Source organism: Geotrypetes seraphini, chromosome 2, assembly GCF_902459505.1.
Source record: "Geotrypetes seraphini chromosome 2, aGeoSer1.1, whole genome shotgun sequence".
NCBI lineage: Eukaryota > Metazoa > Chordata > Amphibia > Gymnophiona > Dermophiidae > Geotrypetes > Geotrypetes seraphini.
The window spans coordinates 325,377,182-325,394,009 of NC_047085.1; the positions used below are offsets into that span (position 1 = coordinate 325,377,182).

The window sequence follows — 16,828 nt, forward strand, 5'->3', positions numbered from 1 at the left end:
CACGGTTTACAGGAAGAAGGATGAGAGAGGAACTACAGTGGAGAGATTAAAGAGTTAGGTGTAAAGGGGGAAGGTGAGAGGCCTAAGAGGGGGGGAAGTGTTACAGTTTTGAGAATAGCCTGGTTTTTAGGTGTTTGCGGAAGAGTTGGAGGGAGCTTGAGGTTCGGAGTGAGGAGGTGAGGTTATTCCAGATCTCAGTGATTCTAAAGGGGAGGGATGACCCAAGTTTGCCTGCATGGGAAATACCTTTTATGGAAGGGAAGGATAGTTTAAAAATTTGGGAGGATCTGGAGGAAGTAGGGGTTGGGGAGTTCCAGGATAGAGGGATAACGGCAGGAAGGATGCCATGTAGGATCTTGTAGGCCAGACACGCACATTTGAAGTGGATCCTGGGAATTACTGGGAGCCAATGGAGCTTAGACAGGAGTGGTGAGACGTGATCAAATTTGCTTTTCGCGAAAACAAGCTTAGCTGCGGTGTTCTGAATCCGCTGAAGTCTGTGGAGGCCTTTCTTGGTTAGGCTGAGGTAGATAGAATTGCAATAATCCAATCTGGAGAGGATGATGGATTGTACTAGGACTGCGAAGTGTTTTTGGTGAAAATAGGGTCTGACTTTCCTTAGCATGTGAAGGCTGAAGAAGCATTTCTTCACCAGGGATTGGAGATGTTCGTTGAAGGATAGAGAAGAGTCTAAGGTGACACCCAGAACTTTGCTTGAGAACTCGAGCTGTAATGGGGGGCCGGAGGACAATGGGATGGAGGAAGATAGATGGTCTAATTTTGGGCCGAGCCAAAGGAGTTTTGTTTTGGACTCGTTTAGTTTCATATGCATTGTGAATGCCCAGGATTGGAGGTTCTTTATGCATGAGGATATGTTCGTGGAGAGGTTAGTGAGGTTCGAGTCGGTCTCAAGGAGGACGAGGATGTCATCAGCGTAAGTGTAAAGAGTTTCAAGGGGGGATAGTTGGAGTAGTTTCAGGGAGGACATGTAAATGTTAAAGAGGATTGGGGGAGGGGTGAGCCTTGTGGGACACCACAAGTCGGGATCCAGGGGGAGGATGAGGTGCCGCTCATGTTAACCATGTAAGAGCGGGAGCGCAAGAATTTGGAGAACCAATCAAGAACTATGGAGCTAATGCCTATCTCAGAGAGTTGGAAAATTAGAATGTCGTGGTGGACAACGTCAAAAGCTGCGGAGAGGTCGAATTGTAGAAGGACAGCAAACTTGTTATGAGAATGCAGTTGCTGAACCATAGAGATTAGAGAGGCCAATAGGGATTCAGTGCAGAAGTTGGGTCTGAAGCCATATTGGTAAGGTAAGAGGATGGAGAATCTTTCTAAGTAGGAAGAGAGCTGGGTAGATATGATAGACTCGAGCAGTTTGGTGAGGAGAGGGATATTTGCTATTGGACGGTAGTTGGATGGTATGGAGGGGTCTAGGTCAGCTTTTTTCAGTAAAGGGGTCAATGCGATGTGTCCCATTTCAGTGGAGAATAGGCCTGATAATAGGGCAGAATTTATGAGTTAGGTAAGAGATGTGATGGCCTGTGCAGGGATTTTCTCAAATAGGTAGGAGGGAAATGGGTCCAGGATGTAGTTGCATGATTTTAACTTGAGGCAGAGTTTAAGGGTCTGAGAATCAGATATGAGCTCGAAGACAGTCCAGGATCTGTCGGCAGGGATGGGGTTGAGAGCAGCTAGGGTGGGGTTGGGTTCGGGGGGCACCAGAGAATTGTAGGAGATTGCGGGCGGGAAGGAGCGCCTTAAGGTAGAGATCTTATCATTGAAGAATTTTGCTAGGACCTCGGCTGAAGGAGATGAGGGAAGAAGGGTGGAGTCATTTTTATTGGTTAGGGAGCGCCAAATGTTGAACAATGTGCCATTCTGGTTTTTGGATTTGGAGATTTTGTCTCCATAGAAGACAATACTACTATGACCGGCAATAAAAAAAAGCCTAATGCGGCTTTGTAAAAAAAAATGGGGGGGAGGGGTAATCCTGGATATCACTATGTAACACAATTTTTGTTCCTGGGCAGTAAGTGTAATTTTCTAATTACTCATGCCTAAAAAGTATAGAAAATGTATGTTATTTCCAGAAAACTTTCTTTTGTGGCCAGGATAGTCAAGTTTTGCAATTTACCTATTTAAAATATGAAAACAACAAATTTTCATCTTTTCATTCTTAAGTCATAAAAAGCAATATATGAATCACAAGTATTTATATTGAAGTTATACAAAGATGACCACAGAAGATTTAGTAGTAGGTAGTTTTTTGAGATTTGCAATTATATTATATCACTTTCACGAATCAGCCCCAGATGCAGTCTCCCATCATGTTCTCATTATATTGTCCTTGGTAGTGGCATTCAAAGTCCAGTAAATCCTGAAGGAAGCATTCACCTTGCTCTTCTGAGTATGTTCCCATGTTCTCCTTGAATGTCTCAAGATGAGCATCAAGGATATGGAGGATATGGACTTTGAGAGACATCCTACAGCCCATTTCACTATAATTCTTCACCAGATTCTCAACCAACTCCATACAGTTTTTGGCCTTGTGCTTGCCCAGGAAATTTCGAACTACTGCAAAAAAAGCTGTTCCAAGCTGCTTTCTCCTTTCTAGTTAGCTTCTTGGGAAATTCCTTGCATTCCAAACAGATTAGGGAATATGTCTTGAAGATACACTTAAAGGCTGCCGACTCCTTATCTAGAGCTCTGACAAATGGTTTCATTAGGCCCAATTTGATGTGCAGTGGTGGCATTAACATCTTCCAGGGGTCCACCAGTAGTTTCCATTTGACATTGTTTCTCCCCACAAAGAACTCACTCTGTTGTGGCTAGTCCTGCCTTTGGTAATGCGCCAAAGACAGAGATAGCAAGGAAACTTAGTAAAACTGCCTTGGAAGCCCATTAGGAATGCCACCATTTTGAAGTCTCTGATGATCTCCCAGGCATACTCATCATACTTCAAAGTGCCTAGGAAGGTCTTGATGCTATTGTAATCCTCTTTGAGGTGCACTGAGTGAGCCAGTGGCTGAGACGGGTACTTGTTTCTGTTATGGAGCAACAAGGTTTTGATACTCCTGGATGAGCTGTCAATGAAGAGACGCCACTCTTTCAGGTTACAGGTGATTTCAATTGCCTCAGACAGACTAGTCATATTGTGGCAGAGGCAGAGCTCATCTTGATGGGTGAAGAAGGTGGAAAAAGCTTGGTGATGCTTCCTCTGATCTGTGACTTGCACACTTTTATCATCCAGCATGTTCCACTGTTTGAGCCTAGACATCAAAAACTCGGCATTGAACTTAATGAGACTGAGATATCTGATCAAGTCATTGAAGTCTTTTTGGTTTGGATAGTATGGGTTTCTCTCAACAGCTGTACTACTGATATTGTAAACTAGATCTACAATGTTTCCCTCTCTCTCTGACTTGCTGCTCTCTTCTGAAGACAGCTGCTTTCTCTCTGGGGGAGTAGTATGGAGAGCTCAGGGCAATGGATGAAGGAATGTGATTGCAGATGCATGCTTGCCAGTTCAACATTTGGAATGGTCCAACATGAAGAAGTAGCAGTTGCTTGAGTGGCCAGTGGGTTCCCGCCAAGTTCTTTGGAAAGCAAACTTCATGACTCTCTTTTCCCCACCATACCATCCTGTAGAACAGGGGTGCCCACACTATCTTGTCTTGTGAGCTACTTTTAAAATGACCAAGTCAAAAATGATCTACTAATAATGATATTTTAAAAAACACAAAGCACACTGTACACAGAGAAAATGTTAATTATCATTTATATTCGGGGTTTTTTTTCAAAAAGGCCAAGGCAGATGACTTTAAAATATGCAATGTCACCTCAGTAACAACTATATAAAAATAGACAAATATAGCCCCTCCTCTTTTACTAAACCGCAATAGTGGTTTTAGCACAGGGAGCTGCACTGAATGTACCGCTCTGCTCCCGACGCTTAAAGGCTCCCTGCACTAAAAACTGCTATCGCAGTTTAGTAAAAGGGGGCCTTAGTGCAGATATAAATTCGGACACATTTCAATCACTAAATTTAAAATAAAATCATTTTTCCTACCTTTACTGTCTGGTGATTTCATGAGTCTCTGGTTGCATTTCCTTCTTCTTACTATAAGTCCAATATTTCTTTTTTTCTGCCTCCTGCATGCTTCCTCTCCTCCAGACCTCATTCCATTCCCCAACCAACATCTCTCTCTGTCCCTCCATAAGTTCAACTTTTTCTTCCTCTCTCCCTGCCCCTTTCTTTCTTTCTTTTAAATTTTAACAAGTTTTATTGAATTTTCACAATGGCAAATACAGCACAAAACAATACAACCAATACACCAGATAACCAAATCCCCACCCCAAAACATAAACAGTCATACTGGTACTCTTTAGTATAAGGCAATACTATCCAACCCAAAATTTCCCCCCTCCCCCCTCTTTCTTTCTTTTTCTCTCTCCCTGCCCCCTTTCTTTCTTTCTTTCTTTCTCCATGACCCCCTTTCTTTCTCTCTCCCTGCCCCCCCAAGCCACCGCTGCAAATTTCTGCCTGCTTCCCCAATGCCAGACCCACAAGTCTTCCCCCCTCCACCCCCGACATCAATTCTGACGTCGGAAAGGAAGTGTGGGGCCAGCCAGGCAGCGATTGGCTGGCCCCAAACTTCCTCTCCAATGTCAGAACTGACGTCAGGGAAGGCTGTGGGCCCAGTACATGTACGTGCCTAGCCTGGCATCGGGGAAGCAGGAGTAACAGAATGCAAAGGCAACACAAGTCTATCCTGAGATGGGGCTCCGCGATCGACTTGTGTTGCCTCTGTGATCTACTAGTTGATCGTGATTGACCTTTGGGCACCCCTGCTGTAGAAGAACAAAATGAAGAATAAATTTATTTCACCTATAACTAATGTGTACAAGATTCTCACAACATATTTCACAAATGATATATTTTCGAATAACATTGAAAATTTTAAAATTTAAATATTTTTAAAAACTAAACATTCTAAGATTTTATAGTAGAAAATTCGCCATCCTAGTGAGAAACAAAATTATTTTACCTTCCAGAGTATTTTGGCAGTGCTCGCATGTGACATGAGGTGCCCATGGTTTGTCTTGATTCCCAACAGGCATGCTGAAATATGCCTTGTAGGCATCGTACATCTTAATAGATACTTTTATAGAGTACTTTTTCCCTCGTCTTGATAAATTGGCCACCTGCATAGCAAGATGCATCTGCTGAATGTTTGCAGCCTCTGGATGCCATCTAAAACAATGTAGATATGTTACTACTTAGGCAGTTGGAAATGAACTGAGCTGGTGGGCTTAAGATCTCTATAGTTATACTGTCCTACTATTTATATTGATGGAAAGTTCTAGAAAGTTCTTGAAGTTACTGTAAAGAGCTCTTTTACTAAGTCTATGGCCAAAATTAGCACAGCAGGTCTACCACCAACTTTTGGTCTGTAGAATATAGAAATGACCACGGGTCAAAAAGTGTCTGCATGTTATAGGCATGTCTACTGAGAGGCAGGTTTCTGCTCACATGCACTGCAGTAGCAGTGCGTCTGAAAAGCCTTTACCGCCTGCCTTTTTGCAGGTGGTAAAAGCTCCTGTGCTAACCTGGCAGTAAGAAGAGCTGTGCGCCTTTACCACAGTGTGCCAGTGCATTAAAGGTATGCATGCCCACAACACACCCCTTTCTCCACCCATCTCCACCCACAGCCACATTAAGCCTTACTGCCTGAATTGTTGTTTGTAAATCCTTTTTTTTTACCACAGCGGCAATTGCAGCATGCCTGCAGTATTGTTTGCCATGTAGCAATACCCTACTGCGCTTTAGTAAAAGGGCCCCTAAGTTTACTCAGCTTGGAATCAATCTGGAATGTTATGCAAAAAAAGATAAATTTCAAAATATCAATGTCCTGGTCACAAAACCAAAGTTTGAGAGGAATTATAGTTATTTACTATACTTTTACAGCATAGGTAATTAAGAAAGAACACTTATTACCCAGGAACAAAAAATGCAATAAAATTTTGTTACATAGTATATATTTACTGCTGTGAGCACCGAAACAGCCTGTTAGAGTGTTGCTGGCCTGACATTGCTTAGGGAGGTAAGTAGGACTCGCAACCGGGTTCTGATGGGAGGGAGGGAAGGATGGGGATTTGGCTGTGTGGCGGTGGTGGGTGCGGGTGCTCGGGGGGGAAGGGTGCTCTCTCAAGGGTCCTGCTGCACGAGGGAGGGAAGGGAAACTGCCGGCAAATCCCGGGACTAGGGCTTATTTTGGGGGTAGGGCTTATATTAAGACCTACCCCGAAAATCCTGCTAGGGCTTATTTTTGGGGTAAGTCTTATTTTTGGAGAAACACGGTATTTGACTACTAAACTTATCTGGTTAGGTGCTGATTGAATATCAGCACCTAATCGGATAAGTCTTGTAATACAGCCGGTTAACAACTTGCTGCTAACTAGTTAACTCCCACTAAATATCTGTGGTTAGGCACTAAAAAACTATTTAACTGTACAGGAGCCATTCTTGGCTGGTTAAGTAGTTTTGAATATTGGCCAGACAGAGTTCACTGCCCAGTCATTTAGATAAGTCAAAGGCTGTTGATCATGAGGTAGTCATTATGGGTTCTTTTACAAAGCTGCTCTAAAAAGTGGCCAGTGCTATCCCCAGTGCGAGTCTTTCCTATGTACTGAGGACACTTTTAATGTGGTGGTAAAATGGCCTAATTTTTCATTATTTCTATTAATGGCCATGCACTAATTTCCCCATTAGCATGTGAGTATTTACTAACACCTATTTTCTAGGTGGAAAGGCCTCATGCACTAATCCTGCGCTAATTGGTTAGCATATGGCGATTAGTGCAGGACACAACTACTCTCCATTCCAAGGATGACCCTCATGCTAGAAAAAAAATTCTGTTTTTTTAGAGTATTGGAAGCGCATGCTGATCCCCAAACCACTGGGGTACACCTGAATATGCCCTACAGTAGTGCTTTTTGTTACCTGTGGTAAAGACTAGAGAATGACATGGGGAAAAAATTTGTCCCCGTGAGCTCATCCTTATCCCTGCGAGCTCGGTTCCTGTCCCCACACCTTCCCCGCAAACCATTTGATCCCATTTACACAAATCATCTCCCTTCTGTGTTCCTATTTGCCCCATATCTAATATCTTCCCTGTATATCTTTATACTCCCTCCTGTGTCCGGTATTGCCCCCCTCCCCCCCGTGTCCATATACCAATCCCATGTTATCTCTATGTCTCTGTCTCTATGCCCCCATGCACATAACCTCCCCCCCCTGTTTCTGTTACCTTCCTGTGTCTAGATTTCCCCTCTCTTCCACACCAATGTGCCTCTATCCTCTCCAACCCCATCTAGCTTCTTTCCCTCTTTCTCCCCTGCTTTCAGCATCTGGCTCAGCTGCCTGTCCTTCTCCCCTTTCTCTTTCCTGCTGTGGATTCAATATTTGTCTCCCTCTTACTTCATCCTCTTGGCCCAGCATCTCTTTCCCTTTCACTCCCTCCTTCCTACTGTGAGGGAACACGCTTGGTCATGGATTGCACAGTCCAGCAGCACCCTCCCGCCCAATTGCCACCGTCCCACCATCTCCCTTTCTCCATCACATATGGTGGTATGTGCTGAATTTCATTTTTCTTCTCCCAGCGGCATGCTTTCAACAAGTTGTGCGCAGCTGCTTGAGTTGAATCTTCTCCTCTGACACAACCGGAAACAGGAAGTTACATCAGAGGAGAAGATTCAACTCAAGCAGCCACGTGTAACTTGTTGAAAGCGTGTCACTGGGAGAAGAAAAATGAAATTTGCCACATAAGGTGAGAGAAGGAGACGGCAGGATGGCGGCGATTGGGTGGGAGGGGGCTGCTGTACTGCGTGTGTGTTCCTTTACTTCACTGCGGACACAAGACCATTCATTGCTTCAGGGGCGGTGAATGGTCTTGTCCCTGTTCTTAAGGTGAGCACTATTTTTCTCTCCACGTTTCAGCGGGTTTCCCGCTGCTACCAGCCACTGTGTCATTCTCTAGTAATGACATGTTTGTACTTACCGCAGCTTAGTGAAAAGGCTCCTGTGTACGAGTATCTTGACACTAAAAGGATGTGGATACCTTATGTAACCACAAGAAGAATCCAACAGGACAAGATCCAAAAAACACCTAACAACAGAGAAAGCAGTGGGAATGGACAATGAGCAATCAACAAGAGAACATAAGAATAGCCTTACTGGGTCAGACCAATGGTCCATCAAGCCCAGTAGTCCATTCTCACGGTGGCTAATGCAGGTCACTAGTACCTGGCTAAAACCCAAGGAGTAGCAATATTCCATGCTATTGATCCAGGGCAAGCAGTGGCTTCACCCCTGTCTTTCTCAATAATAGACTATGGACTTTTCCTCTAGGAACTTGTCCAAACCTTTCTTAAAACCAGCTACGCTATCCGCTCTTACCACAACCTCTGGCAATGCGTTCCAGAGCTTAACTATTCTCTGAGTGAAAAAAATTTCCTCCAATTGGTTTTAAAAGTATTTCCCTGTAACTTCATCTAGTCTTCCACTAGTCTTTGTAATTTTTGACGAAGTGAAAAATCATTGCACTTGTACCTGTTCTACTCCACTCAGGATTTTGTAGACTTCAATCATATCTCCCCTCAGCCGTCTCTTTTCCAGGCTGAAGAGCCCTAACCGTTTTAGTCTTTCCTCATATGAGAGGAGTTCCATTCCCTTTATCATCTTGGTTGCTCTTCTTTGAACCTTTTCTAGTGCCACTATAACTTTCTTGAGATAAGGAGACCTTGGTCCATGTTACTGTACATCCTGGATTAAAATAAATAAGGCTTTGACTCATACCACTGGCTCTTGTGGACTGCTCATTGTCCATTCCCATTGCTTTCTCTGCTGTAACTTATGTAACCTACATACACTTCTGCCTATGTTGCCTTCATAAGATTGGCTTACAATAGGTACATTTATGACCTCTCACACAGATATCTTGGTACAAAAATAGGACCTCGGATTCCCCCATAGGTAAAAAATTGATGTCTCCTGGTAAAGCAAATTGAAATATAGAAATTCCACAAGTTAAACAGTTAATTTGGCACAATAGCTTTTATGCTGAAAAGCTGATAAAGTTTATGTTTAAATTCTATTGTCATATTATTTTGTATAATTTATACATTCACAGGCATCCCTAGCAGTTTTGAGTTTGAAGAAGGATTGACTTATGAACAGATGCAGGTCAGAGTTTAGCATTTTCTATGATCAGCATCAGGTCAGTATTTAAACCACAGTGGTCAGTGTTTGTTTAAACACCATCCATCATGGGTTTTTTAGGTTCAAACAATTTTTATTGATGCAAACAACAGAATAAGCACACAATGGAACACAATGGGTTCACTTCACAAACAATGAGGCATTGTATTCAATACTATATGAAGCATTAACTGGAAAAAAGTAACACTAACCGACCCCCCCCCCCCTTTCAATTCTACTCCTGGCAAACAAGGCCAGAGTTGACGGAATGGCACTCTGAGGCCCTGGACTCTGATGAGCCCCGAAGAAGCCATTCCACCTCCCTTCCCCCACTCATCGCCAAAGAATATATCGGTGACAAAGTGCCAGAACTGTACAGCCCCCTCTCTCCCCTTCCCAATACCCCCTCTCCCCCCCCTTGGTACTCTCCACCCTGCCCTACCATGTCTCACCCATGCTCTCTCACCCCAGCAAGCTAAGCTGAGATCCCAGATTAGTACACCAATTGTAAAACCTCACTGTGTCCCTTTGGATATAAGGACTGCAGATATGGCTCTCAGATATTCAAAAACACCATCTTCTGCTTCCGAGACCCTCCCACATGGGCTTTTTTATAAAATGCCAGATATTCAACAGTAGTACAAAGATACTAGCCAGTGTTGTCTATCTGAGTATTATTTGGGAGACACTAAGAAGTTCATAAAAAAAAAAAAGAAAAACATCCAAAAAGTGGCATAAAGAGACAGATGGACGATACTCAATTAATATTGAATAACACCCCACTGAAACTGGATTTAGAACTGAAAATCTTAGGGATTATACTGTATTTGACAGGAACCTATCTTGGGAAGTACAAGTATGAGTTTTAACCGAGAATATTCTTGACACTGAGAAAATTAAAACAAATTTGTCATTGGTTTGACAGAGAAAACTTTCAGCTCCTGGTTCAATCACTGATATTGTCTCGGACTATTGCAATGTCCTTGATGTGGGATACAAAGTAACTATATGCAAACATATTACAGACCATTCAGAATGTAGCAGCCAGGCTTATATTTTCAGCAACTAGAAATGAGAAAGTATCATCTCTATATTTCAAACTACACTGGTTTCCCACTGAAGCAAGGAATTTCTTTAAACTATGGACTCTGATCTTTCTAATCTTATGTGGCAAAACTCCAGACTACATGCTGAACTTAATAAAACTACCACCTAATAAGAAGTATAACCTGATCAGCAACCATCTGAGACTGAGATTCCCAAACCCTAGAGGTATCAAATACAAAACACTACACTCTATAACTTTCCCATATATAGCGGCAAAATGGTGGAACTCCCTCCCAACACAATTAAGAACCTCCTATAAAATATCTCATTTTTAAAACTCTAGATCCCAAATAAAGATCTCATCCAATTTAACAACCAATCAGATTATCTGGGCTCCCTTATTGTTATCTCTTGATCCCTAATGTAAGATTGTGATTCCTAGAAATGATCCCTCATAAGAACATACGACTAGCCTTACTGGGTCAGACCAATGGTCCATCAAGCCCAGTAGCCAATTCTCATAGTGGCCAATTCAGGTCACTAGTATCTGGCCAAAACCCAAGGAGTAGCAATATTCCATGCTACTGATCCAGGGCAAGCAGTGGCTTTCCCCTTGTCTTTCTCAATAACAGACTATGGACTTTTCCTCCAAGAAATTGTCCAAACCTTTTTTAAAACCAGCATGTAATTCCTTTATATGTCCAGTTTATTCTCAATTTGTAATTCATGGATAAGACCAGTCTCTCTTTAACTTGGAAATCATATTGAACACCTCCTGGAGAATATTAGAGATCCATAAATACCTACGTAATGTAACTTAATATATTTTTCATTTGTTGTAGACCATGATTGAAGAGGTTCTAGAAGAAAGTGGTTATTACAGTTCGACTTCTAAGAGGTAAACCAGATTTTTTTTTTATAAATAGAATCTCTGTAAACAACACTTTATAGGCAGATTTAACACAATCCATTTCTGTACAGTCTCTTTTTCTCTAATCTTTTTGAAACATATACTTTTATACCGCAGAAGTGTAGCCTGAAAGGAGTGCGAGTTTGAGAATTATACTTTGTGGAGTCATAGTTGTAGAGCTCTTCTTTTAGAAGGGAAGAGATTATGCGTGATGTAGTTACCTATGAAAAATCATGCAAAAAGTTCTCTGAAATGTACAAAAGCAATGACATTTGAGGCTTTCACATGTTTTTCTGTACAAAGTTCCATTTTTAACCCCCCTTTTTATCAAGCTGCACTAGAGATTTTTAGCATGGGCCAACAAGGTAAGTGCTTTGATGCTCATAGGAATTCTATGAGCGTCAGAATATTTATTATGCCGGCCAGCACAGCTTGATAAGAGGCCCTAAGTTTGTTACATCCCAAGAAGTTAAATTTCATCAGGCCAATATTCAAAAAAGAAGTTTTTGCAGAGGATTTGACTACATTAGTCCTTTAGTTTGAATCATCCATGCCATGGAACACAAAACTTTTGGGACTCTTTTACTACTACAGCAAAAAAAGGCCTTAGTGTGCACTTGCACGAGGTTTTCCTTACATAGAGGCTATTTTTGCTGCAGCCATACAATGACCAATTTTCTATTTTTTTGTATTACTGGCCAATGTTGACATTACTACATAGCCATTAAATAAATTTATTGTGTGAGCATTTATCATCACCCATTTTGCAGGTGATAAGGTCTCACACAGTAATGTGTGATAACTGATTAGCATAGGAATGCTCCTGACATGGACCCCTCCCCAAATTGATTTTAAATTTTCTAGTATTTGAATTAGCACATTCTAAATTGGCACCACAGGACACCCGATTGCATAAGAACATAAGAATTGCCATACTGAGTCAGACCAAAGGTCAGTCTAGCCCAGTATCATGTTTCCAACAGTGGCTAAGTACCTAGCTAGATCCCAAGTCCTTAAACAGATTTTATGCTGCTTATCCTAGGAATAAGCAGTGAATTTCCCCAAGTCATCTCAAAAATGGCCTCTGGACTTCTCTTTTAGGAAATTATCCAAACCTTTTTAAAACCCTGCTAAGCTAACTGATTTCACAATATTCTCCAGCAACAAATTCCAGAGTTCAATTACACGTTATGTGAAGAAATATTTTCTCCAGTTTGTTTTAAATCTACTACTTAGCAGCTTCATCGCATACCCCCTAGTCCTAGTTTTTTTTGGAAAGATTTAAAAAGCGATTCACATCTACCCTTTCCACTCTACTCAGTATTTTATAGACCTCTATCATATCACCCCTAGCTGCTTTAGCCTTACCTCATAGGGAAGTCATCCCATCACTTTTATCATTTTCATTGCCCTTCTCTGTACCTTTTCTAATTCCACTATATTTTTTTTGAGATACAGTAACCAGAATTGCACACAGTATTCAAGGTGCAGCCGTACCATAGGGTGACAGGTCAAAAGCGCGCGCCGACAAAGGTGCGCCCAGACAACTGAGTGCAAGGCGGAAGCCCGCACAGAAGAAAAACAGGGGTGTGGGGGGGACCCCCCCCCCCACTTTACTGAATACAGATCGCGCCGACGTTGTGGGGGGTTTGGGGGGTTGTAACACCCCACATTATACTGAAAACTTAACTTTTTCCCTAAAAAACAGGGAAAAACTGAAGTTTCCCATATAATGAGGGGGGTTACAACCCTCCAATCCCCCCTCCACACAACGCTGGCGCAATCTGTATTCAGTAAAGTGGGGGGGTTCTCCACGAACACCCCCCGTCGGAGCCCCTTAGAACACTGTTTTTCTTCGGTGTGGGCTTCCACCTTGCGCTCAGTTGTCTCGGCGCGCCTTTGTCGGCGCGTGTTTTTGTCTATGAACCGTACCAGAGCGATACAAGGGCATTATAACGTTTTCATCTTTGTTTTCCATTCTTTTCCTTATAGTTCCTAACATTCTATTTGCTTTCTTAGCTGCCACCGCACAATGAGCCAAGGGTTTCAACATATCATCAGTGATGATACCTAAGTTCTTTTCTTGGGCAATGACTCCTAACCACCGTAGTTATAGTTCAGGTTCCTTTTTACCACACGCATCACTTTGTACTTGCTCACATTAAACATCATCTGCCATTTTGGTGCCCAGTCTCACAAGGTCTTCTTGCGATTTTCACAATCCTCTTGTGATTTAACAACTTTGAACAACTGTGTGACATCCTACTGTACATCACTTTAAGCTGTGTTGAGCGCACTTTAGCATGTAATGCAACTTAGTAAAAGGGCCCTTAAGCTTGTCATTTCTTAACAGTTAACTTGCACAGATGGAGGGTCACTTTATAATATGATATCTGAATTTAGCCAGAAAGAAGGCACCTATCATGGTCCTAGTTTATAAAGACATATAGGTTGCCTGTCTGAATGACATGCTAGTGCAAATCCAGCGGCCTGCATTGAAGGCATAGATATTATGCCTACTCAAAAGCAAGTGTAACTGTTAGTGTACAGAGTATATAACTAGATTCACATATTGTGTATCCAAAGCTTGTACTACATGACTCTGCCTGGACACTGGCCATACTCCTGGTAATGCCTATAATACAAGTATGTGCCCACATGCCAACAGACCTAATTCTATCAAAGCTATTTTATATGCATATATTGCCGTATGTATGCTAAAATAACTTTACAAACTTATCTCAGCTGTTCATAAATGACTCTTATGTAGCCAAAGTTATGTGTTTTGGGAGATGAGAGGCTGCAGCATTGCAGGGGAGCATTTAGAGTTATACAATGAAATTCAGTCATATTTCCCAGGAAAGGGACTTGGGGGTAATGGTGGACATGACAATGAAGCCGTCGGCACAGTGTGCAGCGGCCGCTAAGAGAGCGAATAGAATGCTTGGTATAATCAAAAAGGGTATTACAGCCAGAACGAAAGAAGTTATCCTGCCGTTGTATCGGGCGATGGTGCGCCCGCATTTGGAGTACTGCGTCCAATATTGGTCGCCGTATCTTAAGAAGGATATGGCGTTAGTCGAGAGGGTTCAAAGGAGAGCAACACGTCTGATAATAGGTATGGAAAACCTGTCATATTCTGAGAGATTGGAGAAGCTGGGTCTCTTTTCCCTGGAGAAGAGGAGACTTAGAGGGGATATGATAGAGACTTACAAGATCATGAAGGGCATAGAGAGAGTAGAGAGGGACAGATTCTTCGAACTTTCGAAAAATAAGAGAACAAGAGGGCATTCAGAAAAGTTGAAAGGGGACAGATTCAAAACAAATGCTAGGAAGTTCTTCTTTACCCAACGTGTGGTGGACACTTGGAATGCGCTTCCAGAGGACGTTATAAGGCAGAGTACGGTACTGGGGTTCAAGAAAGGATTGGACAAATTCCTACTGGAAATGGGGATAGAGGGGTATAGATAGAAGATTACTGCACAGGTCCTGGACCTGTTGGGCCGCCGCATGAGCGGACTGCTGGGCACGATGGACCTCGGGTCTGACCCAGCAGAGGCATTTCTTATGTTCTTATATGTTCTTATGTTCATGTAATTTACACATTTATATTTGATCGGCCAAATAGCAGGTCAGAGTTTAAGATAACTAAATATACACCTCTGTAAGTATAAGTCATCAGGCATATTTTAGATAGTGTTTGCATGTGATAATATCAATATGGAAGCTGAAACATGTAGATTGGCTCCATTATTTTAGAAGAGCAGGTGTGCACATGTAGGTCAGATATAAAATTTGCACATTTCTTTACCCAGGAATATATGAATTAATATATATATTTCCTTATGTGGAAGATATATGTGGATGTGTCTCAGGTCAGTCAGATATAACAGAGGCAGGTGCATTCTCATAGCCTTACCTATTTAGTGGGCATGACTTTTTTTTGATCAGGGTATACATAGATGCCTGCTTCTGATACATTGGACACTGCTCCACACATGCACAAACCTCAGTACATTATAAGATAACACCTGCCACAATCATTGCAGTGACAACTAAGTAACCAGACTACCCCACATTTACTGTAATTTATGCTTGCCTTTGCAGCAACACTAGAAGGCCAGTACAGGGTTAACACATTAAATGTGGTCACCCTTTACAGCTCTCAGACACTGACTCCTGCAAATATGTGTACACAGTCACAAATACTCTGTTACCGGGGGAAAGGAAGTGGTCAAGATGTCACCACACAGCCTAATGACTGATGACACACACACATAGTTTTATCACATAGACTGGGAACAGAAGTGATACCACAGTGCCTGGTTGTGGCTACATGTCTTCTCTTCCAGATAATAGGAAATCAGTGCCTTCAAATCACTGGGCCCTCTACAAGTGCAATGAGGGAGACATATAAGGTTCCTTCTACCATTCCATTTCTGTTTACCACATGCTATGTGTTAAATAGTTGCAGAATAGAAATAATACAGGGTGAGGTTAAAAAAAAAATAGTAGTCAACTACTGTGCAGTTGGTTTTTTTTTACTGTTTTCTCAGCAATCACTTTGAATTTCAATAAGAAATTTTACATACTTTAGTCATCATTCTTACATATTACTATTAAACAACATTTAATTATCTTAAGCTATGTTGATGTTAGACATTTTAGCATTACTACCTAGTGATTTTTGAACATTAAAAATGTTCAAGCTAAAACATAAAGTAATGTCATTCAACCGATACAATTAACAATGTGTCCGAATTTTGCAGTCCATAGAAATGCTCAAAATGTCTACCCTCAGCTTTAGCATAGGCCTTTAGTAGCTTTGGGACATTCCTAAGAGTCCTGTTGATCAGACCCTGTGGTAGGCTGTCCCAGATCATCTGCAGTGCTTCCTTGAGTTCAGTGATTGTTTGCGGTTTTGGGTGGAACTTGTGATAGGTCTCCAACATTGCTTCCCAGACATGGTAGTCCAAGGGGTTTAGGTCTGGCAAATTTGTTTACAAAGGTCTACTTCACTATGACATGATTAATAGTATGCTTGAACTCCCCCTCCCCCTTTTGTTAAATAATGATAGTTTTAGAATGCACAAAACTTGCTGGGTAGTCATACTAAAGAGTCTGTAACTTCACCTTGTTTAAAGATAATTTCATTCCTCTCAGTGCATAAATGTAGATAGTAACAACAAATAAAGCTGCAAAATTTCACATTGAAATACCAAGAGGTTGCAGAGAAAACAGCTAAACATTCTAGGGGGTTCCTTTTTTGCCTTTCCCTGTACAGTTTTATTTGTTTTCACGTGATCTGCTTTTCATTGTGTGTGCTACAGGGCAATTCAACCAACTCCCAGATCACATCTAGAATGCCATACATTTTTGACACTTACTCCATACTGGTCTTGTTAGACCAAATATATACACCAGTATGTCCAGAGTTTGTGGGGTCTGGGATGCTATTACCCAGGGACCAGGTGAAATAGGCAATGTCCCATGTCATGTGAATCCAGCAGCAGACTCATATAGTACTCTAAGAACCCCCAACCAATGCTTTACTTCACATAGGTCAGCAGAGCCTGCAAGCCTATCATTGGCATAGCTTTTCACTA

At 41.9% G+C, this 16,828-nt stretch overlaps 1 protein-coding gene across 5 annotated transcripts in view; it reads left to right on the forward strand.

Moving 5' to 3' along the window:
• NEK10 (NIMA related kinase 10) overlaps positions 1–16,828 on the forward strand; it is a 514,569-nt gene that overhangs the window by 484,107 nt on the left and 13,634 nt on the right. For all 5 annotated transcript variants that reach the window (XM_033930152.1, XM_033930153.1, XM_033930155.1 and 2 more), the window contains 2 exons: positions 9,198–9,250; positions 11,155–11,210. In XM_033930152.1, the coding sequence (XP_033786043.1) occupies positions 9,198–9,250; positions 11,155–11,210 (109 nt within the window). The remainder of the gene's footprint in view (positions 1–9,197; positions 9,251–11,154; positions 11,211–16,828) is intronic.